This window comes from Mobula birostris, unplaced genomic scaffold (assembly GCF_030028105.1).
Source record: "Mobula birostris isolate sMobBir1 unplaced genomic scaffold, sMobBir1.hap1 scaffold_3605, whole genome shotgun sequence".
Taxonomy (NCBI): domain Eukaryota; kingdom Metazoa; phylum Chordata; class Chondrichthyes; order Myliobatiformes; family Myliobatidae; genus Mobula; species Mobula birostris.
Window position 1 is genome coordinate 7,167 of NW_027276678.1, and position 27,982 is coordinate 35,148.

At 54.1% G+C, this 27,982-nt stretch overlaps 1 protein-coding gene across 1 annotated transcript; it reads right to left on the reverse strand.

The window, feature by feature from the left end:
- Nucleotides 1–27,982, reverse strand: LOC140193045 (fermitin family homolog 3-like). Its single transcript, XM_072250488.1, has 13 exons — nucleotides 27,917–27,982; nucleotides 26,282–26,456; nucleotides 24,311–24,476; nucleotides 23,500–23,602; nucleotides 20,369–20,476; nucleotides 19,263–19,394; nucleotides 14,997–15,046; nucleotides 12,693–12,814; nucleotides 9,435–9,541; nucleotides 7,344–7,565; nucleotides 6,279–6,403; nucleotides 5,518–5,659; nucleotides 1–1,804 (listed from the first exon to the last, which is right to left on the reverse strand). Exons 1-13 carry the CDS (start codon nucleotides 27,980–27,982, stop codon nucleotides 1,625–1,627), a joined length of 1,698 nt encoding a protein of 565 aa, XP_072106589.1. The 3' UTR covers nucleotides 1–1,624.

Here is a 27,982-nt window from a genome sequence, read left to right on the forward strand (position 1 = left end):
CAAGATGAAAACCATGTGCTTTAATGTTATCTAGTTCTCTGTTTTTCTCTACATTCTGTTAGACAGTGCGTTATGTTACTAAAGAACTTTATTTAAACCTCTCTTCATAGAAAGATGTTGTTCGTGACTTTCCTGATTATGTACAGGTTTCAGACGCATGTGGGACCTCCTCCACAAACATCGTTTCATTCTTGTGATCCTTTGTGTACACTGACTCAACGTTGAACTGTGGAGTAGTGGGAAGAGTTTGGGTCCATTGACAACTGAACTGCAGTCAGCAGGTCCACTGGGAGTGAGGATAGTGTGGGTGAATGGGAAGGGGTGGGTCCCATTGGGAGTGAATGGGAAGGGGTGGGGTCCCATTGGGAGTGCAGACAGTGGGAGTGAATGGGAAGGAGTGGGATCCCATTGGGAGTGTGGATGGTGGGTGGAGATATGGCACACTGGGATTGCATGCTAAAGTTAATGGTCACTGGATTGAGTGGCTGGGCTTCCCAAATTAAACCTCAGCTCAATTCAGCCTCCAGTGGGTGAGCCAGCAAGTAGAGAGATGAAGTTATTCACTGAGTTACACAGGGATCCTGTTCCATTGGTCCTTTCCCCTCTCACACTCCTGCTGCCCCGCATCAGAACATTTCTGCAGAGAGATCGAGGTGGATTACTCCAGTTTCAATGCCACCTCCCCCTGGGGGGGGGGGGGCAGTGGTGGTTTACTGGGTCCAGGCTGCTGGTTCCATGGGCTGTTTACCCAGGGACCCTGACCCAGTACCGCCTGCCCCCAGCAGGGGACCGAGGCCACGTCTGACCACCCAGACCAAACACCGGGTGCCCCTTCTTTCAATGGGCACTGGCAGGTCTGTTGATACTGGCTTGCCTCCCAGCAACAGAGAGAACTGGGACGAGGCCCGGAGAAATGGCCTTTTGCTGCTGTCTCGGTCGCGGAGGGAGAAAGGGGAGGAGAAATGAGAGAGGGGTGGTAATGGGTGAAGGGGCAGAGAGAGAGAGAGAGACAGAGAGGCAAGAGTGAGAAAGTGAAAGAAAAAGAAGGGATGAAGAAGGGAGAGAGAGAAAGAGAGGGGTGAAAGAGTGAGAGAGCGCGAGAGAGGAAGCGAGGAAAAAAGTTGGGATGAAGAAGGCAGAGTAAGAGAGAGAACAGAAAGAGGAGAGATGGAGGAGAGGAGTTCTAGGTGTGCAGACCTCTACCAGCTGTGTAACCCGGGAGAAGGAAAGCTTTGAGAAAAAGAGGGGAAAAGGCAGGAGGTGAGCAGATTAGAAGACGTTTGGGTGTCAGTAGCACGGACATCTCACAGCAAAAGGCAGCCCAACAGCGTCGGGGGAAACGGGGCTGGCAGTAAACCAGTATTCAGTTGACGAGAGCGTTGGACGGGTCTTGAACTTCCCACCACAGTAACCACAAAGAAATATTCAAAGCTCCCCTCCCCCCCACCCCCTCTGGAAGCACAGAGACTCTGCGCCCTCGAAGCTGTGCGCTGCGCTGCTTGCTGGATTAGTGAGATTAATTTAGTTAGCAGAGTTGAAAGGAAACCACTGTTTTCAGTCTCTCAACGCTCCGTGAATCCTCTTGGCGTCTGTGACAGGAGCGGTGCCTCCCAGCCAGAGCTGATCAGAGCGCTTCGTGTCCTCCGGTTAGTTTGTGGAAGAGTTCCTCATTCAGGGTCTCGTTCTGGTCCTTGGCACGGGTGGACAGGAAGATGTAGCCGCCGATATACTCGTGGACTATCTTGCAGTCGGCCGTCACACAGCTGAAGGCAATGTTGATATTTTCGTCAAACTCGATCGCGACCTAAAGGCACAAGGGGGAAAAGACTTCCGTCAGTTTAAAAAAGTTACAGGAGCTTATCGCCGACTCTGCGAAAACTTGTGTTGGAAGCGAGAGGCACCTGCACGGTTAATAACCCGCACAGGAGAGCAGTAAACGAACTACAGCAAACTCTCTCAATAGAAACGGGGCGATTTCTCCAGGAGTAACACAGTGAGTGGGGGAGAGTTACATGTATATCATAGCATTCAAATGAAATTCGGACAGGTACATGGATAGGAAGATCAGGGCTAAACACAGAAAAACTGAATGCACAGCGGAGTGTGTACTGACTGGCTGCATCAGGGTCTGGTACACAAGCAGACTGATTCCAGGAATGAAAGGGTTAACATACAGAAATCTTAGGCACCCTATGCGGTATCAGATGGCTTGGCCCTGATCTCAACAACATCCAGGCTGTCTGGGATCACCTGGACAGAATGAAGCCAAGGACTGCAGAAGAATTGTAGCAAGTTCTCCAAGACACTTGGAACAAAGGAGCTGGTTGTGGACTACAGGAGGAACTGAGGCGGGCTAACCCCTATTGGCATCAATGGATCTGGGGTAGAGAGGGTGAACAGCTTCAGGTTCCTCGCCATAAACATCACCGAGGATCTCGCGTGGTCAGTACACACCAGCTGTGTGGTGAAAAAGGCACAACAGACAGTTGAGCAAGTTGGGCATGAGCCCCCAGATCCTAAGCACGTTCTCCAGGGGCACAATTGAGAGCATCCTGACTGGCTGCATCACTGCCTGGTGTGGAAACTGTACTTCCCTCAATCGCAGGACACTGCAGAGAGTGGTGCGGACAGCCCAGCGCATCTGTAGCTGTGAACTTCCAACGATTCAGGACATTTACAAAGACAGGTGTGTAAAAAGGGCCCGAAGGATCATTGGGGACCCGAGTCACCCCAACCACAAACTGTTCCAGCTGCTACCATCCGGGAAACGGTACCATAGCATAAAAGCCAGGACCAACGGGCTCCAGGACGGCTTCTTCCACCAGGTCATCAGGCTGATGAACTCACGCTGACACAGCTGTATTTCTAAGCTACGTTGTCTGTTCTGTTGTATATCTTACTGTACATACTGTTTATTACAAATTACTATAATTTGCACATTCAGACGGAGACGCAACGTAAAGATTTTACTCAAGTACGTGAAGGATGTAAGAAATAAAGTCAATTCAAATTCATCTGATTTTCTTATAAAACTGCACGACAGTGTACCAGAGGGTACTGATGCTGTTTTAAAGGTCACAACAAATTTTTTGCTGCTCTTTATAGTAATTTTTTCTCTGATATTCAGAAAATTCTCCTTTCATTATTTTTGAAAGCATTTTCACTGTGATAATATGGGTATCCGTTAGTCTTGTGAGACCATGGATTAGCGCCTTGGAAGGTTTCCAGGACGCAGGCCTGGGCGAGGTTGTCTGGAAGACCACCATGCTGCAAGTCTCCCCTCTCCACGACACCGATGTTGTCCGAGGGAAGGGTACTAGGGCCGATACAGCTTGGCACCGGTGTCGTCGCAGAGCAATGTGTGGTTAAGTGCCTTGCTCAAGGACACAACACGCTGCCTCAGCTGAGGCTCGAACTAGCGACCTTCAGATCACTAGACCGACGCCTTAACCACTTGGCCACGCGCCAACGTTTTTGCTGTACAGATTTTCTTTTCACATGTGCCCAAGACTTTTGTCTTGGGGCCCGTCCTGGCTGGAGAGGAGCAATGTGGGGCGGGGGGGGGGGGACCTCACTGAAACTGTGTACTCTCCGTCTTTGACACGTCTTCCAAGGGGTTGCGCGGCAAATGCTGGTCTTGCGGGCGACAGCCGGATGGATTCTCACCAGTCCCCGGAGGGTCCACGCTGGGCTGTCAGTGGCGCTGAACAGTTACCGCCTCCACAGCGGCCTTGTCTTTAGTAATATAGCGACGCAGCCCCCCACCCCGATTAACCTTAACCTGACCACGGGACAACTTATGGCGACCAACTAACCTACTGGTACGCCTTAGGACGGTGAGAGGAAACCGGAACACCTGAGGGTGGGGGGGGGGTGGAGATTGAAATCCAGGCAGTCCACGGGGAGGCTCCTTACAGAACGGCGGCGGAGTTGAACTCTGAACTCCGGGACGCTCTGATCTGCGCCAACCCCGCTACGCGATGGTGGAGCCCATCGAACAAAGCCTCGTCTCACCCATCAGCCATTTCGCCCCCTGAGGTGCCGGGCAAGTAATCGGGACTGACGGCTACTGAGTCACAGAGCGCAGAGAGAAACAGGCCTTTCAGCCCATCTGGGCCATGCTGGCCAAGATTCCCTCTATTTCCCCATGTTTATCTCACATCCCTCTCAACAGTTCCTATCCATGTACCAGTCTGGGTGTCTTTTCCATGTTAATATTCTGCCTCAAGATCTGTCATTGTTTGCTGTACACAAGTGAAAAGGAGAACGAAGTAATTGTTGCTCCAGATCTGATGCGGCCCATAAACACTCACTACGGTAAAGAACACAGTGGTTGTTGTGACGTGTCCAGTGTGGTAGCGTAGTGGGGTCATGCCTGTCGCTCTCACTCCCAGCTCCCACTGCTGGCGAGAGGACTCAGGAACAGGAGAGCTGAATGTGTCAGTCTCTCCCTGCCAGTACACAGCCTCTCCTACAGCAAGCCTCACGTCGTGCCTCCTCGCCGGCGACACACGGAAACCGAACTCCTCTCCGACTCGGGCTGAGCTACAGAGGACGGGGAGGAGGTCCGGCCCCTGCACACGTAGCACGCAGGCCCACCGGTGTGTGGACACGCCCTGGTGCCCGTGAACCAGACCCCCAGCGATGGGTAAATAGCCCCACTGCCTCGCAGGCAGCCTCGGGAGAGACGAAGGCTACGGGAGTAAAACCCAGACAGCAAATCCGGAGTGGAGCCCCTGAGGCAGCCGGACGTCACCGGACATCCTTCCGGCAGCTCCTGCAGCCGAGCTGGTGACAGACGTATTGCTTCATAAGCTTTCCTTTGGACTCCACCGGTGAGGCCGAGAGGGGGATCTTGACGACTGGGCATCTCAGAATCTCCACACCTTCCACCCAGGCTTGTGATGATGATCATCACCCATTGTCCTTCGAGACAGATGGACGTCAACCAAGCTAGCTTACGTGTATAGATTGATTGTATGTACATAAAGTGACACTAGGTACGGGTGTGTCTGTACGCAAGGTGACTCTGACAGGAAATGGTAAAGTAGTGGCGGTGGGGTGGGTTAATGGGTGGGGGAATTGGCAACCGTTTTCTCCGGCCTTTCCTTCCTTATTTGGGTGAAAAAGCTGCCTCTTGGGTTCCTATTAAATCCTTCCCACTCTTTAACCTTAAACACCGTCCTGTGGCTCTAATTCCCCAACCCTTGGAAAAGACTGTCTTCATTCTCGTCCACTCCAAGGAATAACATCCCAACCTCCCTCCATAACTCAATCCCTTGGGTCCCCTGCAATTCCCCTCTGCACTCTGTCCAGCTTAACACCACCAGGGTGATAGGACTGCATACGATTTCCCAGATGTGGCCCCCCCTTCCCCAAGTCCTCCCGAGAGTCCGTGCGCCGATCTCGCGGATGAAGGTGAGGCCCCGGTGACCGCACTCATCCACCATGACGTCCCCCCCGCCCCAAATCCCAGAGGCCCCACCCCCGACTCTGCGAGGCCCCGCCCCACCCTACCTGTCGGATGTCCCAGTTGACGTTCCACTGCCTCATGTTGTTGAACCTCCAGGTCTTCACCACGTCGCCCACGCTGAGGTCGATGCGAATCAGGCGATTGGGCGCGATGCCCAGCACCTCCTCTTTCTTACAGCCCTTGAACCTGCCGGCACGGTCACAGCGTCAGGGCGCGCGCTGGTGGGGGAAGCCCCCCCCGCCTCGAAACCACCCACCTCATCCCGCCGCGCACCCGACTCCGCCTCCACCCGCTGCGGCCTCGGCCTGTGCAAACTGCAACGCGGTCCCACGTCAGTGACCTACACGGACCCCCGCGCCCTGTCGGCCCGGATCTCCCGCAGTCCCGCGACAGGGTCTGCGCACACCAGCGGCGGCGCGCGAGCATAGCGGTTAGCGTCACGCTTCACAGCGCCAGTTACACGGGCTTCAATTCCCGCCACTCTCCGTGAGGTGTTTGTACGTTCTCCCCGTGGCTGCGTGGGTTTCCTCCGGGTGCTCCGGTTTCCTCCCACAGTCCAAAGACGTACCGGTTGGCGGGTTAAAAATTGGGCGGTTTGGGCTCGTTGGGCAGAAAATTAAAAAGAAATTTAATTAAACCTGACGGGGATCCACTTTCGTCAGCGGAAGCAGTATATGTGGGTTTGGGTAGGTGCGTGGATGGGAACGATATGGAGGCTTGGTGGGACGAGGCAGGAAACCGGTCTAGCATGCGCTAGATGGGCCAAAGGGCCCGCCACCGCAGCACAGCGTTCTGCGGCCCTCACCTGACGACGAAGTAGGAGAGGCCGAACTCCGGCAGGGACTGCCAGGCTTGGATGAACTTCATCTTGGTCTCCATGAGCGAGAGCTTGTCGATGTTCTGGTAGGCCTCCAGGATGCGGGGGGTTAACTGCAGGAGGTCACCGGACGGAGGTTAGCCTGATCCTTGGCCCGCCCCGGGAATCGGACCACCGCCTCCCACTCGGGGGACTGGATGGTCAGGCGCCCCCCCCGCCCCAATCTCCCCCCAGACCCAAACCACGGTTCAGTGCCAAGGATGAAGGATGGGGGGGGGGGGGGAGGAGGGGTAAGGTGGAGGTCCTGAGGTCACCCAGGTCACACTCCATTACCGGAGGGGGAGGTGGGGGTGTAAACACAGGCAGATACCTCCCCAAAACCTGCCCCCTAACGCACCAGGGAGGGGTATCAGATACACAGACCCTCCCCGATGGACCCAGCCCCCTGGAAGGGTATTCAGATAGACCCTGCTCCAGGGAGGGGGCATCAGACACACTGCCTAATACCCAAGGGGTATTAGGCAGACTGCTGCCCCAGCCCAGCCCCATGAAAGGGTATCAGACAGGCCTTGTCCCAGGGAGGGGTAACAGATACACGTACCTTGGCCTAGGCAGGGGAAAGGCAGACCCTGCTCCAGGGAGGGGGTATCAGACAGACCTATGGGAGGGGGGCTAACAGACACAGACTACTGCCCCCAGGGTAGGTATCAGATCCAGAGTCTGCGTGAGAGAGGGATATCACACAGGCCCAGGCCCAGGGATGGGTATCACACAGGCCCGGTCCCAGGGATGGGTATCACACAGGCCCAGGCCCAGGGATGGGTATCACACAGGCCCAGGCTCAGGGATAGGTATCACACAGGCTCTGTCCCAGGGAGGGGCAACAGACAGGCCCAGGCCCAAGGAGAGGTATTATATAAACCTAGGGAGGGGGAATCCTGGCCCCTGGGGAAGGTGATATCAGGCCGTGCCCTGGGGGTGGGGGGGGGGGGGGGGTGGAGCATACAGACAGAATCCTGGCCGCCAAGGGAGATAACTTGAGGCCGGGCCCACCTGTTTGATTTTGTACTTCTTCTGGTAACGGTGGGACACCAGGGACCTGGTGTTGATGTCCTCGGCCCTGGCCTCGGAGGCAGCCTGTGGATTGGAGTTGGTCCTCTGCATGGTCAGGAAGGAGCGGATGTTCTGAACCTCGCTCTGGTACGAGCTGTCCGCCATGGTCTTGCTCTTGGCCGCTAACCGACAGGCTGCCATCCACTTGGCGTACTGCTCCTCCTGGGCCCAGCGGGGTGCGGGGTGGCGGGGGGAGGTGGAGAAAGCAGCGTTAATCCATAAACACACACACACACACACACACAACCCTCTCCCCACAATCCCCTGCCCCCATCCGTGCCCACCGTTCGGCCTGCACGGTTACAGGGAGCACCGCCCGGCCTACTCGCAAGGTGTTGCCACCTCTGAAGAACTCCTTCAGGTGGGTCAGCGCACCGCGTAGCCAATCACGTGGGAGGGGCTCAGGGCGTAGAAGCACGCGGACACGGCCGAGAGGCTCGGTTGTTGTTCAGACCAAACACTGGAATGGGGGAAGAAAAATGACTTTGACCGCGGAGTGACTGTTGGTGGCAGACGGGGCGTCGCAGAAACTGCTGATCTCCTGGGATTTTCCCACACAGCGTACTCTAGAGTTTACAGAGAGTGGGGCGAGATACAAAGGACATCCGGTGAGCGGCAGCTCTGTGGGCGAAAACGTCTTGTTAATGAGAGAGCTCAGGGGAGAATGGCCAGACTGGTTCAAGCTGACAGGAAGATGACAGTAACTCAAATAACCACCCGTTACAACAGTGGGGTGCAAAAGAGCATCTCTGAATGCACAACACGTCGAACCGTGAAGTGGACAGGCTGCAGCAGCAGAAGATGACGGACGTACACTCAGTGGCCATTTTATTAGGTACGGGTGTATGTGGTGAAATATGATTATGTTGTGACTGCCGTAGAGTGCAAGGCGTACAAGTTACGACAGGTTACGGTGAGAGGTAGACACACAGTCTGGCTGCAGCAGCACAGTGTCAGGGATAAAAATTGCTCTGAGTTACAAAAAAAAACCACGAAAGAGGAATAGCGAGGTAGCCAGACACACAGTCTTTGCTCGAGTCACCAACAAGAGAAAATCTGCAGATGCTGGAAATCCAAGCAACACACACACACACGCGCGCGCACACACACACACACACAAATGCACAAACACGCACACACATACACAAACACACAGATGCACACACACGCGCGCACACACAAATGCACACATACAAAAACACACAGACGTACACACACAAACACACACACACACAGACGCACACAGTGCTGGAGGAACTCAGCAGGACAGGCAACGTCCAGGGACAAGAGTGAACGGTCGATGTTTCGGGCCGAGACCCTTCGTCAGGACCGGGCAAAAAAAAAAGATCAGAGGTCAGAGAAAGGAAGTGGAGGGTGGGGAGGGGAGGAAGAGGTACAAGGTGGCAGGTGACTGGGAGAGGGGGTGAAGTAAAGAGCTGGGAAGTCGACTGGTGAAAGAGTTAAAGGGCTGGAGAGGGGGAAGTCTGATAGGAGAGGACAGAAGGCCATGGGGGGGGAAAAGGGAAGGGGTTGGGCGAAGAGCCCCAGGGGGAGGTGATGGGCAGGCCAGGAGCTAGGGTGAGGGAGGGAAATGGGGATGGGGAAGGGGGGGAAGGGGGAAGTTGGAGAAATCGATGTCCATGCCATCAGGTTGGAGGCTACCCAGACGGAATACAAGGTGATGCTCTGCCAACTTGAGTGGTCTATTCCCCATATATTCACCCCGACCCCCCCCATACTTTACCCCTCACCATGGGGCAACTGGGGCCGGTCAGCCCACCGATACGTGTGGGACTCGATTCTTTACTGTCCCGTTGGCCTGAGACATGAGCCGTTTTTCTCTCCCCGCAGACGCCGCCTGACCTACCGAGTGTTTCCAGTGAAGTCCGTCTCTATTTGGTGACGCCGACGGGTCTCCTGTTGAGGGCACGCCGGGTTTTGTCCCACCACGCACCCCCAGTGGAGTGACCGTTAACTCTCCTCTCCCCCTCACCACTCCACCCACCCCCACCCCCCCCCTCGGACACTCACGTTCTCACAGCGCAGAATAACCTCGTTCATCCCCTCCGGGGCGGGGACCAGGAGCTTGATGCAGAACTTCTGGGCGCTGATGTTGACATCGGGAGTGACCTCGCAACCTGGGTGGTGGGGTCAGAAGTTCGGGGGTTAAAGGCATGAGGCAAAAGTTGGGCTCCCTCTGATGCCAGCCGGGAGATCTCCCCTCGTCCCATCGCGCCCGAGATGGCATCTTCCATCTGCGTGCCTGTCCCTAATGTATCCGCCTCCACCCACCACTCTCTGTGCAAGTATCCTACCTCTGACATCTCCCCCTACTTTCCTCCAATCACCTTAAAATTAAGCCCTCTCACAGTAGCCACCGCCACCCTGGGGGAAAAAAGTCTCTGGCTGTCTACTCGATCCATGCCTCTTGTCGTCACCTCTCATCCTTCGCTCTAAAGAGAAAAGCCCGCACTCGCACAACCTCTCCTCATAGAGACACGCTCTCCAATCCAGGCAGCATCTGGTAGATCTCCTCTGCACCCTCTCTAAAACTTCCACATCCTTCCTGTAACAAGGTGACCAGAACTGACCACGATACTCCAAGTGGGGGGTCTAACCAGCGTTTTTTAGAGCTGCAACGTTAGATCGCGGCTCTTGATCTCAATCCCCTGACTAACAAAGGCCAATGCACCACACACCTTCTTAACCACTCCATCAACTTGTGCTGCAAATTTGAGGGATCTATGCACGTGGACCCCTAGATCCCCCTGTTCCTCCACACTGCTAAGAATCCCGCCATTAACCCTGTATTCTGTATAAAGTATAAAGTATTCTGCCTACACCTGTGACACTTCATTCTGCATTCTGTTATTCTTTTACCTTGTTCTACCTCAATGCACCGTGTAATGATCTGGTCTGTATGAACACTGTGTGAGACAAGATCTTCACTCTATCTCGGTACCTGTGACAACAATAAACCAACTCCAAACAAGGACCGCGGTGGTTCAAGATCGTCGGAGCTCCCTTGGCCCCTGTTGAGCTACGCCCGAGACCGCGAGCAATGAGCGAACTTGTGCTTGCGTGGGGGATTTCAATATGCAGGTGGGTTGGGAAAAATCAGGTTGGAGCTGGATCCCAAAAGAAGGGATTTGTCGAGTGCCTGTGAGATGGCTTTGAAGAGCAGCTTGTGGATGAGAGCACTAGGGGAAAGGCAATTCTGGATTGAGTGTTGTGCAATAAACTAGATTTGATTAGTGAGCTGAAGATAAGGGAACCCTCAGGAGCCAGTGATCATAATATGATAGAGTGTCGGAGAGGGAGAAGCTGAAATCAGATGTATATGTATTACAGAGGAGTAAAAGGAGTTACAGAGTCATGAGAGAGGAGTTGGCCAAAGTTGATTGGAAGGGAACACTAGCAGGGTTGACAGCAGAACAGCGATGACTGGAATTTCTGGGAGCAATTCCAAAGGCGCTGGATAGATTCATCCCACAGAAGGAGGATACACTACTGTGGCTGACAAGGGAAGTTAAAGAGAGCTTAAAGCAAAAGAGAGGGATCTCTGCCCGCCGGCTCCTGTCTGTAACTGGTTCGACCTGTTTGCCAGGCCGAGGCGGCAAGATGGAACAATCCCCAGTGATTCCTAGCACAGCCCAGACAGAGACACGTGCCTGTAACTAGTAGAGTGGATAGGGGAGAACCAGTGGATGTGGTATAGTTGGATTTTCAAAAGGCTTTTGACAAGGTCCCACACAGGAGATTAGTGTGCAAACTTAAAGCACACGGTATTGGGGGTAAGGTATTGATGTGGATAGAGAATTGGTTGGCAGACAGGAAGCAAAGAGTGGGAATAAACGGGACCTTTTCAAATTGGCAGGCAGTGACTAGTGGAGTACCGCAAGGCTCAGTGCTGGGACCCCAGTTGTTTACAATATATATTAATGACTTGGATGAGGGAATTAAATGCAGCATCTCCAAGTTTGCGGATGACACGAAGCTGGGCGACAGTGTTAGCTGTGAGGAGGATGCTAAGAGGATGCAGGGTGACTTGGATAGGTTAGGTGAGTGGGCAAATTCATGGCAGATGCAATTTAATGTGGATAAATGTGAAGTTACCCACTTTGGTGGCAAAAACAGGAAAACAGATTATTATCTGAATGGTGGCAAATTAGGAAAAGGGGAGGTGCAATGAGACCTGGGTGTCATTGTACACCAGTCATTGAAAGTGGGCATGCAGGTACAGCAGGCGGTGAAAAAGGCGAATGGTATGCTGGCATTTATAGCAAGAGGATTCGAGTACAGGAGCAGGGAGGTACTACTGCAGTTGTACAAGGCCTTGGTGAGACCACACCTGGAGTATTGTGTGCAGTTTTGGTCCCCTAATCTGAGGAAAAACATCCTTGCCATAGAGGGAGTACAAAGAAGGTTCACCAGATTGATTCCTGGGATGGCAGGACTTTCATATGATGAAAGACTGGATGAACTAGGCTTATACTCGTTGGAATTTAGAAGATTGAGGGGGGATCTGATTGAAACGTATAAAATCCTAAAGGGATTGGACAGGCTAGATGCAGGAAGATTGTTCCCGATGTTGGGGAAGTCCAGAACGAGGGGTCACAGTTTGAGGATAAAGGGGAAGCCTTCTAGGACCGAGATTAGGAAAAACTTCTTCACACAGGGAGTGGTGAATCTGTGGAATTCTCTGCCACAGGAAACAGTTGAGGCCAGTTCATTGGCTATATTTAAGAGGGAGTTAGATATGGCCCTTGTGGCTAAAGGGATCGGGGGTATGGAGGGAAGGCTGGTACAGGGTTCTAAGTTGGATGATCAGCCATGATCGTACTGAATGGCGGTGCAGGCTCGAAGGGCCGAATGGCCTACTCCTGCACCTATTTTCTATGTTTCTATGTTTCTAAACGTTTTCTCTTGATTTTCAACTTAGGAGGGGATGGTCTAGGCTCAGCAGTCTAATAGAAGGACTAGTGAGAAGTACATTGTTTTCAACCGGCCATTCAGGCAACAGAAGTCTTGCTACTGCGTACACAGTCCAGTGTGACCATACCCGGAATCTCCATAAAAACTGAGAGGGAAAATGGATTGGCCAATGACTGGCAGACTCGATGGGCCAAATGGCCTAATTTTGCTCCAGTATCTTATGGATACTGCCTTTGAAGATTTCCTCCAAACTACCCTGAGCTTCATTTTCTTGCGGGCTTTCACAGTAGAACAAAGAAATACAACAGAACCAATGAAAAACTCCACACAAGGAAAGGGCTGGAATGGGCTCACCTTTGAGGTTCATCTGGTGAATTGGCTCGCCAAAGGACTCCGGATTCTTATAACAGGATACTGTCATCTCTTTGAATATACACCAGTACTGCTTGTAGGCCTTCAGTGTTAACTTCTTGGGCCTGTGAGGCAACAAAGAGTTTAAGTCCACCATCTCCCTGCATGTGGTATACTTGCAACCAGATGTTAGGCCGGTCCGGCCTCCTGGACCTCAGTAAATCCCGGGAGGGTGTCTCGAGATCACTGGCCGCGATAACGTTGCGAGAAGACCCGCTGGTTCGGAGTCCCGGAGAGCCAAGTTCAATGCCGGCCCCCGGCGCTGTCTGTGTGCGGGGTTTGTGACCTCGTGGGTCTCCCCACTGTGCTCTGGTCTCTTCCCAAATCCCAAAGGTGCGCGGGTGGGTTAATTGCTATGAATTGGGCCCCTGCACCCCTCCCTGTCTCTATAACCCACTCCGGTCCCTACAACCCTCCCTGTCTCTATAACCCCTCCGGTCTCTACACCCTCCCCGTCTCTGTAACCCCCTCCAGCCCCTACACCCCTCCCTGTCTCTGTAACCCCCTCCGGCCCCTACACCCCTCCCCGTCTCTGTAACCCCCTCCGGCCCCTACACCCTCCCCATCTTTGTAACACCCTCCGGTCCCTACACCCATCCCTGTCTCTGTAACCCCCTCCGGTCTCAACACCCTCCCCGTCTCTGTAACACCCTCCGGCCCCTACACCCCTCCCCATCTCTGTAACCCCCTCCGGCCCCTACACCCCTCCCCGTCTCTGTAACCCCCTCCGGCCCTACACCCCTCCCCATCTCTGTAACTCCTCCGGCCCCTACACCCCTCCCCATCTCTGTAACCCCCTCCGGCCCCTACACCCCTCCCCGTCTCTGTAACCCCCTCCGGCCCCTACACCCCTCCCCATCTCTGTAACTCCCTCCGGCCCCTTACACCCCTCCCGTCTCTGTAACCCCCTCCAGCCCCTACACCCCTCCCCGTCTCTGTAACCCCCTCCGGCTCCTACACCCCTCCCTGTCTCTATAACCCACTCCGGTCCGTACAACCCTCCCTGTCTCTATAACCCACTCCAGCCCCTACAGCCCTCCCTGTCTCTGTAACCCCCTCCGGTCCCTACACCCCTCCCTGTCTCTGTAACCCCCTCCGGCCCCTACACCCCTCCCTGTTTCTGTACCCCCTCCGACCTCTACACAGCTCCCTGTCTCTGTAACCCCCTCTGGCCCCCTGCACCCCTCCCTGTCTCTGTAACCCCCTCCAGCCCCTACACCCCCCCCCATCTCTGTAACCCCCTCCAGCCCCTACACCCCTCCCTGTCTCTGTAACCCCCTCCGACCCCTACACCCCTCCCTGTCTCTGTAACCCGCTCCGGTCCCTACACCCCTCCCCGTCTCTGTAACCTCCTCCAGCCCCTACAACCCCTCCCCGTCTCCATGACCCCCTCCGGCCCCTACACCCCTCCCCGTCTCCATGACCCACTCCGGTCACTACACCCCTCCCCGTCTCTATAACCCGCTCCGGTCCCTACACCTCTCCCTGTCTCTGTAACCCCCTCTGGCTCCTACTTTGCTAACTTTAAAATATCATCGGCTTTCCGCTCTAAGTTTCGATTGACTTTGACACCTCTGTCTTTACTAACTTCAAAATATCATCAGCTGTCCGCTTGAAGTTTCGATTGACTTTAACACCTCTATCTTTATTCACTTCAAAACATTATCGGCTGTCCGCTTGACGTTTTAATGAACTTTTAACACTTTTATTGTCCTTACTAACTTCAAAATATCATCGGCTGTCTGCTTGAAGTTTCATTTGACTGTAACACCTCTATTGTGAATGGCGATTGATCTTGCAAGTAAGAAATTCGAACATATGCCATTTACAGTGTTCAATATCTGTAACTGATAAGTCAATTCTGTATAAAAATAGCAGTTTACTGTTCTGACTTGAGAACAGTGTGGGTGACTGGGTCTATGCTGTTCTTCTTGCGCACAATATAAAGTACGTTTGAGTCGTATGAGTGCGTGTGTTCTGCGTCCAGGTATTTTGGTTATTTAATTTAATTTTATTTTTGGCTGCAGTTACTCCGACATACAGAGAGGGGGAATGGTCACGGGGGGGATCAGGAGACTGAACTAGTCACTGGGCAATGGTTGAGCTCAGGGTGTAATGGGGAGGACAGACCAGTGTCAACACTCCCTACCAAACACTCAACTCCTGTTAACGTTCTCACATCGGACTGGGTCTGGACCTCCTTCCCGGACTGGCGGTACCTCCCCCCCGCCACGAGGGCCAACCTACCTGAAGAGCTTGAGGTTGTCTCGTAGCTCCGGAATCGAGGTGATGCTGTCCTGGAGAGGAGGAGGTCGGAATTCTTTAGCATTTCCCGGACCATGCTTCTTTCCCACGTTCCCCCACTCCCCATCCCAACACCAACCCCCATTCGTTCCCCATTGCCAGTGAGACATCCTGCTGGGCCATTCAATTTGGAAATATTCCACTCTTCGGGTTCAAGAGCCGTGGGGTAACGTTACAGCTATATAAGACCTTAGTTAAAACCCACTTGGAGGACTTGTTCAGTTCTGGTCACCTCACTATAGGGAGGATGTGGATACTGTAGAAAGGGTGCAGAGGAGGTTTACAAGGATGTTGCCTGGATTGGAGGGCGTGCCTTATGAGAATAGGTTGAGTGAACTCGGCCTTTTCTCCTTGGAGCAACGGAGGATGAGAGGTGACCTGATAGAGGTGTATAAGACGAGAGGCATTGATCGTGTGGATAGCCAGAGGCTTTTCCCCAGGGCTGGAATGGCTAACACAAGGGAGCATCGTTTTAAGGTGCTTGGAAGTAGGTACAAGGGATAAGTTTTTCACACAGAGAATGGTAGGTGCGTGGAATGGGCTGCCAGCGGCGGTGGTGGAGATGGATACGATAGGGTCTTTTAAGAAGCTCTCAGGTAGGTACATGGAGCTTGGAGAAATAGAGGGCTGTGCAGTAGGGTAATTTTAGACAGTTTCTAGAGTAGGTTACATGGTTGGCACTGTAAGGTGCTGTAGATTTCGATGTTCTATGTTCACTCAAAGTCACTCCCAACACAAGCTGTCCAGGAGAGTCAGAGATGGAAACAAGCCCCAAGGCCCACTCACCCATTCTGGCTAAGTGCCCAAGTCAGCAGCACGTGGCCCGTTCCCCACCCTGGGGTCCTCAGACTCCTTGCTTGATGTTATTGGTCCATCCATGGCATTAAAAAAACCCTGCTCTAAACCTTTCATCTCCACGTACCAACCCAAATGTCTTTTAATCATTGTAACTGTACTCAGCTCCGTCACTTCCAGCTTGCTCTTTGCACCCAACGCCTCCCACGCAGAGAAACCCATTCAAGTCCTTTTAAATCTGTCCGATCTCACTCGAAACCAATCTCCCATGGTTTTGGACTGCACTCCCCTGGGACAAGGTCTGTCCCTCCTGCCCTCATGATCTTACAAGTCTCTCTCAGGTAACCTTTGAACCTTCTTCATTCCTTGGAAACAATCCCAACTGATCTGGTCTCCCGTTGAGACACAATCCCCTCCAGTACTGACAACGTCCCTGTGAATCTTCACTGCACCCTCCCTCCCCTTAATCACATTTCAGATAGCAACTATAAAACACACACACACACTGACCCTCACTGGGGGACGGTTTCCCACACACACTGACCCTCACTGGGGGACGGTCCCACACGCACACTGACCCTCACTGGGGGACGGTCACACACACACTGACCCTCACTGGGGGACGGTCCCACACACACACTGACCCTCACTGGGGGACGGTCACACACACACTGACCCTCACTGGGGGACGGTCCCACACACACACTGACCCTCACTGGGGGACGATCCCACTCACACACTGACCCTCACTGGGGAACGGTCCCACACACACACTGACCCTCACTGGGGGGACGGTCCCACACACACACTGACCCTCACTGAGGGACAGTCACACACACACTGACCCTCACTGGGGGACGGTCACACACACACTGACCCTCACTGGGAGACAGTCCGACACACACACACCGACCCTCACTGGGGGACGGTCCCACACACACACTGACCTTCACTGGGGGACGGTCCCACACACACACACTGACCCTCACTGGGGAATGGTCCCACACACACACTGACCTTCACTGGGGAATGGTCCCACACACACACACTGACCCTCACTGAGGGATGGTCCCACACACACTGACCCTCACTGGGGGACAGTCCCACACACACACTGACCCTCACTGGGGGATGGTCACACACACTCACACTGACCTTCACTGGGAGACAGTCCCACACACACACACACACACACACACACACTGACCCTCACTGGGGGACGGTCCCACACACACACTGACCCTCACTGAGGGACAGTCACACACACACTGACCCTCACTGGGAGACAGTCCCACACACACACACTGACCCTCACTGGGGGACGGTCCCACACACACGCTGACCCTCACTGGGGAATGGTCCCACACACAGACTGACCCTCAATGGGGAACAGTCCCACACACACACTGACCCTCACTGGGGAATGGTCCCACATACACACTGACCCTCACTGGGCGACGGTCCCACACACACACACACTGACCCTCACTGGGGAATGGTCCCACACACACACTGACCCTCAATGGGGAACAGTCCCACACACACAGACCCTCACTGGGGGACAGTCCCACACACACACACACACACACACACTGACCCTCACCGGGGGACGGTCCCACACACACACACACTGACCCTCACTGGGGGACGATCTCACACACACACACACACTGACCCTCACTGGGGGACGGTCACACACACACACACACACACACACACTGACCCTCACTGGGGGACGGTCCCACACACACACACACTGACCCTCACTGGGGGACAGTCCCACACACACACACTGACCCTCACTGGGGGACGGTCCCACACACAGACTGACCCTCAATGGGGAACAGTCCCACACACACACTGACCCTCACTGGGGAATGGTCCCACATACACACTGACCCTCACTAGGCGACGGTCCCACACACACACACACACACTGACCCTCACTGGGGAATGGTCCCACACACACACTGACCCTCAATGGGGAACAGTCCCACACACACACACACACACTGACCTTCACTGGGGGACAGTCACACACACACACACACACTGACCCTCACTGGGGGATGGTCCCACATACACACTGACCCTCACTGGGGAATGGTCCCACACACACACACACACTGACCCTCACTGGGGGACAGTCACACACACACACACACACACACACACACTGACACTCACTGGGGAATGGTCCCACACACACACTGACCCTCACTGGGGAATGGTCCCACACACACACTGACCCTCACTGGAGGACGGTCCCACACACACACACACACACACACACACACACACACACACACACACACACACACACACTGACCCTCACTGGAGAATGGTCCCACACACACACTGACCCTCACTGGGGGACGGACCCACACACACACACTGACCCTCAATGGGGAACAGTCCCACACACACAGACACACACTGACCCTCACTGGGGGACGATCTCTCACACACACACACACACACACACACACACACACTGACCCTCACTGGGGGACGGTCCCACACACACACACACTGACCCTCACTGGGGGACAGGTCCACACACACACTGACCCTCACTGGGGGACGGTTCCACACACACTGACCCTCACTGGGGAACGGTCCCACACACACACTGACCCTCACTGGGGGACGGTCCCACACACACACTGACCCTCACTGGGGGGACAGGTCCACACACACACTGACCCTCACTGGGGGACGGTCCCACACACACACTGACCCTCACTGGGGGACGGTCCCACACACACACTGACCCTCAGTGGGGGACAGGTCCACACACACACTGACCCTCACCGGGGGACGGTCCCACACACACACACACACTGACCCTCACTGGGGGACGATCTCACACACACACACACTGACCCTCATTGGGGGACGGTCCCACACACACACTGACCCTCACTGGGGGACAGGTCCACACACACACTGACCCTCACTGGGGGACGGTTCCACACACACTGACCCTCACTGGGGAACAGTCCCACACACACACTGACCCTCACTGGGGGACAGGTCCACACACACACTGACCCTCACTGGGTGACGGTCCCACACACACACTGACCCTCACTGGGGGACAGGTCCACACACACACTGACCCTCACCGGGGGACAGTCCCACACACACACACACTGACCCTCACTGGGGGATGGTCCCACACACACACTGACCCTCACTGAGGGACAGTCCCACACACGCACTGACCCTCAATGGGGAACAGTCCCACACACACAGACACACACTGACCCTCACTGGGGGACGGTCTCACACACACACACACTGACTCTCATAGGGTCTCACACACACACAGACGCACGTGTGCACACAGTAACACGAAAATAACAGAGACACATGATTACAGAGGGGCAGGAGCAGCAAAATCCCCTTTACCAGGACATCCTTTGGGCTCGATCCCTCCAGCTTCACCTCCAGAGTGGATAGTGCGGCCTCCACCTCATCCATGTCTGAGTCCTTCTGGGTTTCCTCGATATCCCCGGACTGCGAGCACTTGTTTATGTGGTACTGGTTACGGACAAGATGAAACACCATCAGGACTGGCAGCCCGAGACCCCCACCCCACGTTACGGACTCGTCCAGATCACCCGGTCGATGCCTGACGTCAGGATCAGCAGTGAGAACAGACCCTGGTCTTATCCAGTCTGCTGCCTGGTGATAGGGTACAGCCAGAGGGTGTCCAATCCAGATTGACCCCATCCAGGGAGATCTGACCAGACTGGGTACAGGGAGTTTCACTCAGTGTCTGACCCCGGGGGTGTGTGACGGGACGGTGCGGAGGGAGATTCACTCTGTGTCTGACCCCGGGAGTGTGTGATGGGACGGTGCGGAGGGAGCTTCACTCTGTGTCTGACCCCGGGGGTGTGTGACGGGACGGTGCGGAGGGAGATTCACTCTGTGTCTGACCCCGGGAGTGTGTGATGGGACGGTGCGGAGGGAGCTTCACTCTGTGTCTGACCCCGGGAGTGTGTGATGGGACGGTGTGGAGGGAGCTTCACTCTGTGTCTGACCCCGGGAGTGTGTGATTGGACGGTGTGGAGGGAGCTTCACTCTGTGTCTGACCCCGGGAGTGTGTGATGGGACGGTGTGGAGGGAGCTCCACCCTGTGTCTGACCCCGGGAGTGTGTGATGGGACGGTGTGGAGGGAGCTTCACTCTGTGTCTGACCCCGGGAGTGTGTGATGGGACGGTGTGGAGGGAGCTTCACTCTGTGTCTGACCCCGGGAGTGTGTGATGGGACGGTGTGGAGGGAGCTTCACTCTGTGTCTGACCCCGGGAGTGTGTGATTGGACAGTGTGGAGGGAGCTTCACTCTGTGTCTGACCCCGGGAGTGTGTGATGGACGGTGTGGAGGGAGCTTCACTCTGTGTCTGACCCCGGGAGTGTGTGATGGGACGGTGTGGAGGGAGCTTCACTCTGTGTCTGACCCGGGAGTGTGTGATGGGACAGTGTGGAGGGAGCTTCACTCTATTTTAATTCGTACCTGCAGAGCTCCGAACATCATCATTTCCTCCTCTGTGCACTCGATCTCCTCCAGAAGGACTGCCCACCTGGCCTGCTCGTACAGCTGGTTAATCCTCACCATGTCGTACTGCAGGGCGAGGGACAGAAGCAAGTGAGGGGGGAAGGAAACACTTCTCCGACTGAACCAGAGGGGCACGTGTGAGCTGGTGAGTGACTGCCCCCCCAGTGGCAACAATCTGTATTACCACGTGCTGTCAAAATGGCGCCCTCTCCAGGGCAGCCTGAGACCACAGCAGGAAGCAGACAGTGAAGGGACGGGGAAACTCATGGGCGGGGCGGGGGGGCATTGACAGACCAAAGGGAGTACAGCGGGATTTGCAAAGGGCTACACACACTCACAAAGTGCTAGAGAAACTCAGCAGGTCAGGCAGTGTCTACAGAGGGGGAAGAAACACAGACACGAGGAAATCTGCAGATGCTGGAATTTCAAGCAACACACATCAAAGTTGCTGGTGAACGCAGCAGGCCAGGCAGCATCTCTAGGAAGAGGTACAGTCGACGTTTCAGGCCGGAACCCTTCGTCAGGACTAACTGAAGGAAGAGTTAGTAAGAGATTTGAAAGGGGGAGGGGGAGGGGGAGATCCAAATTGATAGGAGAAGACAGGAGGGGGAGGGATGGAGTCAAGAGCTGGGACAGGTGATCGGCAAAAGGGATATGAGAGGATCATGGGACAGGAGGCCTAGGGAGAAGGAAAAGGGGGAGGGGGGGGAAGCCCAGAGGATGGGCAAAGGGTATATTCAGAGGGACAGAGGGAGAAAAAGGAGAGAGAGAAAGAATGTATGTATATAAATAAATAACGGATGGGGTACGAGAGGGAGGTGGGGCATTAGCAGAAGTTAGAGAAGTCAATGTTCATGCCATCAGGTTGGAGGCTACCCAGATGGAATATAAGGTGTTGTTCCTCCAACCTGAGTGTGGCTTCATCTTTACAGTAGAGGAGGCCGTGGATAGACATATCAGAATGGGAATGGGATGTGGAATTAAAATGTGTGGCCACTGGGAGATCCTGCTTTCTCTGGCAGACAGAGCGTAGGTGTTCAGCGAAACGATCTCCCAGTCTGTGTCGGGTCTTGCCAATGTATAGAAGGCCACATCGGGAGCACCAGACGCAGTATATCACCCCAGCCGACTCACAGGTGAAGTGTCGCCTCACCTGGAAGGACTGTCTGGGGCCCTCAATGATAGTGAGGGAGGAAGTGTAAGGGCACGTGTAGCACTTGTTCCGCTTACAAGGATAAGTGCCAGGATGGAGATCGGTGGGAAGGGATGGAGGGGGATGAATGGACAAATGAGTCACGTAGGGAGCGATTCCGTGCGGAAAGCAGAGAAGCGGGGGGGGGGGAGGGAAAGATGTGTTTAGTGGTGGGATCCTGCTGGAGGTGGCGGAAGTTATGGAGAATCATATGTTGGACCCGGAGGCTGGTGGGGTGGTAGGTGAGGACCAGGGAACCCTATTCCTCATGGGGTGACGGGAGGATGGAGTGAGAGCAGATGTGCGTGAAATGGGAGAGATGTGTTTGAGAGCAGAGTTGTTGGTGGAGGAAGGGAAGTCCCTTTCTTTAAAAAAGAAGACACCTCCCTCATCCTGGAATGAAAAGCCTCATCCTGAGAGCAGATGCGGCGGAGACGGAGGAATTGCGAGAAGGGGATGGCATTTTTGCAAGAGACAGGGTGAGAAGAGGAATAGTCCAGATAGCTGTGAGAGTCTGTAGACTTATAGTAGACATCTGTAGATAAGCTGCTCCAGAGTTGACTTTTTTTGGTCGAGTCCCTTCATTGGGACTGAACAGGAAGGGGGCAGAAGCCAGAATGAGAGGGTGGGGAGGTGGGGAAAGGGCACGAGCTGACAGGTGATAGGTGAGACCAGGTGAGAGCGAAGGTGGGACGAAATGAGAAGCTGGGAGCGGGGTCGACTGGTGGAAAAGGTAAAAGGCTGAAGAAGGAGGAATCCGATAGGAGAGGAGAGTGTTAACTGTGAGGAGGATGCTAAGAGGATGCAGGGTGACTTGGATAGGTTGGGTGAGTGGGCAAATTCATGGCAGATGCAATTTAATGTGGATAAATGTGAGGTTATCCACTTTGGTGGCAAAAACAGGCCGATTAGGAAAAGGGGAGGTGCAACGAGACCTGGGTGTCATTATACACCAGTCATTGAAAGTGGGCATGCAGGTACAGCAGGCGGTGAAAAAGGCGAATGGTATGCTGGCATTTATAGCAAGAGGATTCGAGTACAGGAGCAGGGAGGTACTACTGCAGTTGTACAAGGCCTTGGTGAGACCACACCTGGAGTACTGTGTGCAGTTTTGGTCCCCTCATCTGAGGAAAGACATCCTTGCCATAGAGGGGGTACAAAGAAGGTTCACCAGATTGATTCCTGGGATGGCAGGACTTTCATATGATGAAAGACTGGATGAACTAGGCTTATACTCGTTGGAATTTAGAAGATTGAGGGGGGATCTGATTGAAACGTATAAAATCCTAAAGGGATTGGACAGGCTAGATGCAGGAAGATTGTTCCCGATGTTGGGGAAGTCCAGAACGAGGGGTCACAGTTTAAGGATAAAGGGGAAGCCTTTTAGGACCGAGATGAGGAAAAACTTCTTCACACAGAGAGTGGTGAATCTGTGGAATTCTCTGCCACAGGAAACAGTTGAGGCCAGTTCACTGGCTATATTTAAGAGGGAGTTAGATATGGCCCTTGTGGCTAAAGGGATCAGGGGGTCTGGAGGGAAGGCTGGTAGAGGGTTCTGAGTTGGATGATCAGCCATGATCATGCTGAATGGTGGTGCAGGGCTCGACGGGCCAAATGGCCTACTCCTGCACCTATTTTCTATGTTTCTATGGCAAGGAGGAGGGGAACTAGGCAGAGGGGATGGTGAGAGAAGGTGTGAGAGGTGAGCAAGGGTTGTGGGGGGGGGGGATGGAAAAAGAGAGAGGAGGGGAAGGGGGGAGAGATTGCCGAATTTGAGATGTGTCCTCTGGAAAGGACATATTTTAGGGACTCGCCAAATCAGTGGAAGCTTACCACAGTCTGTAGGGCGAGCCCCTCTCCCACCTCACCCTCCTGAGGCCTGGGCGAGGCCTTTTACCTTGGTGTCCAGGTCGTAGAAGCTGAAATACTTGAAGCGCAACAGAAGCCGGTCGTTCTGCTTGATACCCTGAGACATGAGCGAACGGGAGGAATCCAGCCACCTGAGGAATGAATAGGGTGGGGGGCGGGGGGTGAGGAGGCCACGTCATAACACCATAAGACACAGGAGCAGAATCAAGCCTCTGGGTTCATCGAGTCTGCTCCTCCATTCCATCAGGGCTGATTTATTATCCCTCTCGACCCCATTCTCCTGCCTTCTCCCCGTAACCTTTGACGCCCTGACTAACGAAGAACCTATCAACCTCTGCTTTAAATATACCCAATGACCTGGCCCCCTCAGCTGCCTGTGGCAACGAATTCCACAGATTCACCACCTCTGGCTAAAGAAATTCCTCCTCACCTCCGGTCTAAATTGGCGTCCCTCTACTCCTCTGGCCCTAGACTCTCCCACCACAGGGAACATCTTCCCCACATCTACTCTTTCAATGGGTTTCGCCCCATCTTTCCTCTAAGCTCCAGCGAGTTCAGGCCCTGAGCCACAAAATGCTGCTCATACGGTCACCCTTTCGTTCCGGGGAGAGGGGATGGACGGAGGGAGGAAAGGAGGGCATTTTGAGGGGACAGGCAGTCGCTGTAAATGGGACTCCAACCACAAAAGGATCTGACCTTCCGTGCCAAGAGGGTTCAGTGTCCCCCCCCCCCCCAACTCCTTCCCTTCCCTCCTCACTTCGCCTCCCCCTGCCCTCCCCGGGCTCCCATCCGCCCGCACGTCAGCGTTTGGAAGCCCCCTCCCCGGGGAGGACGCTTACCTGCTGTGGATCTGGGCCTTGTCGACCACGGAGCTGTGCCGGCTCATCTTCGCCAGCACCTCGGGCGCCACGTTGGGCTGGCTGACGGCCAGGATCCGGTAGCCAGCCTCCCCCTCCTCCGTCTCGCGCAGGTAGTGCACTCCGTTCGGGTGGTGGTATCGCTGGTCTGCGCGGAGGACACGGGTCAGACGTGGCAGAGAGACTCCCCACCGCGCACCCGGCAACTGGGCAGGGGCGGAGCGGGGAAGTGTGAGGGCAGGAGAGTAACGGTGAAGGGGGAGAGCAGAGGGGAGGGGTGAGAGGGCAGAGGGCAGAAAAGGGGGGTAGAGTGGGGAGGTAGAGTAGGGGATAGAGAGGAGTGGGGGTAGAGAGGAAAGGGTGAGGGTGGAGGGGGAAAGAGGAGAGGGAGGAGAGGAGGGGTGAGAGGGGGTGGAGGGAGAGAGAGGGGAAGTGGAGGGAGAGAGAGGGGAAGTGGAGGGAGGAAAGAGGAGGGGAGAGAGAGGAGAGGGAAAGGGGAGAGGAGGGAGAAGGGTGGTGGGGAGTGTATGCGTGGGGAAGGGCGCTCATGGGGAAGGGTTGAGAGCGCGACACGGAAGGGGAGGGAAAATGAGAGGTGAAGGGGAGGGTGCCTGAAAGGGAGAGGGAGGGACGCGTAGGGAGTGGGAGGGGTGAGAAGTGGGTGGGCAGGGCAGAGGGGGGAATTAGGAATGGAGCGAGGGTCCGTATTAGGGAGCGAGGGACTCCTCTGCCACCCCCCACTTTTCAGTCATGATCAGGTCTGGCCACGCCCACCCACTCCCTCGCTGCATTACCCTCCACAATTAAAATAGACCTGCACACTCACAAATCCCCCGGTGAAATTTGACATGGATAGGGGGGAGCGAGAGGGGAATCGCAAAGCTTTTTAAAAGAGCCGGGGATGTTGTCGGAGGGTCTCTCGCCGCGGCCGCAATTCCTGTGGCCGCCTGCAGGTGGCAACGCTGAGTCCGTCAGCTCAGTACCGCCACCTGCTGGGCACCAGCCCGAAGTGACACACGACGCTGGAGCAACTCAGGTCGGGCAGCGTCCGTGGAGGGGAATAAACAGTCAAGCGTTTCAGACCGAGTCCCTTTGTCAGGACCCGCGCTCTCCAGTCGAAAGTGAAACCCTCTTCTGGAAAACTGTCCCTGAACTGTTAAAGGTAACTCATGACATTGGGTCTGGAGTCACATAAAGGTTACTGCGGGGAAGGAGGGCAGTCTCCACTGGTCGGTAGGTCAGTTGGTCATTGTAAATTGTCCCGTGATTTGGCGGCGCGCCTCGAAGGGCTGAGAGGGGCTGTTCCGCGTTGTCGCTCAATAAATAATTAAATAAACATAATGAATATCTTTTTCATGTCGAGAGAAACAGCATGGTAACTGGTCCTTCCAGCACAACGAGCCTGCACGTGACAGTTAACCCAGCAATCTGTACATCTTTGGAACGGGGGAGGAAAGAATGTGGTCACGGGGGGAGAAGGTACAATCTTCTTACAGACAGTGGTGGGAGTCACTGCCAGCATAACCCTAACCACTACACGACCTTACCACCCATAGTAAAACAGAAAAGCAACCTTTAAAACGCAATTTATATACAGAGGCAGAGTGCTAGTTCATTAGGTGATGCTCAGTGAAGTGTATGTGGTGCTGGTGGTGGGAGGTTTTGATCAGATTCTGACTGGCTCGTGTGTGTGTGTGTGTGTGTTTGTCTGAATGTGTGAGTGAGTGAGTGTGTGTGACACAGTGTGTGTGTGTGTGAGTGTGTGAGTGTGAGAGTATGAGTGTGTGTGCGTGTGCGTGTTTGTGTGTGAGTGTGTGAATGAGTGTGAGTGTCTGTGAGTGAATGTGTGAGTGACTGTGTGAGTGAGTGAGTGAGGGTGCGTGCGTGCGTGCATGCTTGTGTGCGCGCTCACTTTCAGTCAGTCTTGAAGAGACCAAACCCTGCTGTTCTTACTCTTTGAGCCCTGAGGCAACGCAAATTTCTCCAGGTCCACCACCTCCTCCTGCTCATTCTCCTGGTCTTTCTTCTTCTTCTTCTGACTGGGGTCGTCCACTGGTCTGAGGAGGGACAGCTCCTCAGGGTGCCGGATGTCTGACAGGAAACACAAGGGCAGGTAGTGAACGAGGGGCTACACAGAGCAAACCTCTTTTAGTTTAACTTTGTTATGATTGTTGGTGGTTCATATAATCAAATCAAGTTTATTGTCATTTAACTATATACACGTCACTGTATTTTTTGCGAGGGAGGGGGTTGGAGATTTGAGGTCACTGTTTTATTTTATGAGGGAGGGGTAGGAGATTTGATGTTATTGTCACTGTTTTATTTTCTGAGGGAGGGGGTTGGGGAATTGATATTATTGTCACTGCTTTATTTTGTGAAGGAGGGGGTTGGGGATTTGATGTTATTGTCACTGCTGTATTTTGTGAGGGAGGGATTGGTTGGGAGGGGGTGTTTGGGATTTTTGATGTCGGGCTGCCATTTTCCACATTGGCAACCTGTTAGTATTTTGTGTGGGGGGGGGGTTGTTTGCAAATTTTGTTTCTTACTCTTTTTCATGCTGGGTGGGGAAGTTGATGCCTTTTCTTTCAACAACCCTCATAGATTTTCTGCATTTCATGGCTATCTGGAGAAGACAGATACCAGAGTTGTATCGTACGTTCACAATAAAATGAACCTTTGACCTCTGTATACCATCAATTGGGATGTTTTCTCCAGACCAGGGTGTAAGGCATCCTAGTTAACATAATACATGTATAACATACAATAACTTATAAAAGTAAGGATAAAATCTACATATGAATCACATATGGATAACCAAAGTCACCTAGAATCACCGAAATTATCACCTCTGCACCATGCAGGCGAGTGTTCAGTGTGTTTTTCAGCGGTCACAGTTGCCTCTGAATTTTTCCGGAAATCTCTTGGCTTTTAGTGGTGGGTGTTACTTGAGTCTGGCCATTTAATGGCAGCGTGGCAGCTGGCGTGACGCTGTTTGGGCTCGGGGTGCCCCAGAGTTCAGAGTTCAATTCCGGCGCCGTTGCGTTGGGAGTCTCTGTATGTTTCCACGCCCCCCCCCCGTGGGTTTCCCCTGGGTGCTCCGGTTTCCTCCCACAGTCCAACGACGCACCGGGATAGGTTAATTGGCCATTCCCGTGCTTGGGTGAGAGGTTCAGCGGGTTTGTTGGGGGTTGCTGGGGCGGCCTAGTTCAAAGGACCAGAAGGGCCTTCTCAATTACTGTTATCTGTTGTAATGTCAATGGAATTTACTGTTATCAGTGGTCTGATAAGAAGACCAGACCATCTTTGTTCTCTCTGTTTCCCTGGTCTCTTTTTTTAAAAAATCTCTCTCCTCATGCTTGCTTGTTTATTTATTTATCGATCGATCTGCCTATTTACTTATTTAGTCAGATACTGCGCGGAATAGGCCCCCCACTCTCAGCCCTTCTAGACGCGTCGCCTAGCAACCTCCTGGCCTAATTGCGGGACCAATTTACGACGGCCAATTAGCCTGCCAACCGGACTGTGGGACGAAACCCACACGGTCATGGGAGGGAGCGTACAAACACCTCACAGGCAGTGGCGGGAAACCGAACCCGGGCGGCTGGCGCTGTACAGCGTTGTGCTGACCGCCACACTACCGAGCCTCCCCCTCAT

Excerpts from the sequence above, each read along its gene's own strand:
- LOC140193045 (XM_072250488.1), bottom strand. The coding sequence starts at position 27,982 with ATGAGGGGGAGGCTCGGTAGTGTGGCGGTCAGCACAACGCTGTACAGC. Across the intron at positions 15,047-19,262 it reads CGAGCCCAAAGGATGTCCTG|GACAGCATCACCTCGATTCC; the intron begins GTAAAGGGGATT and ends CCTCCTCTCCAG. Across the intron at positions 9,542-12,692 it reads TCACCAGATGAACCTCAAAG|GTTGCGAGGTCACTCCCGAT; the intron begins GTGAGCCCATTC and ends CCCACCACCCAG.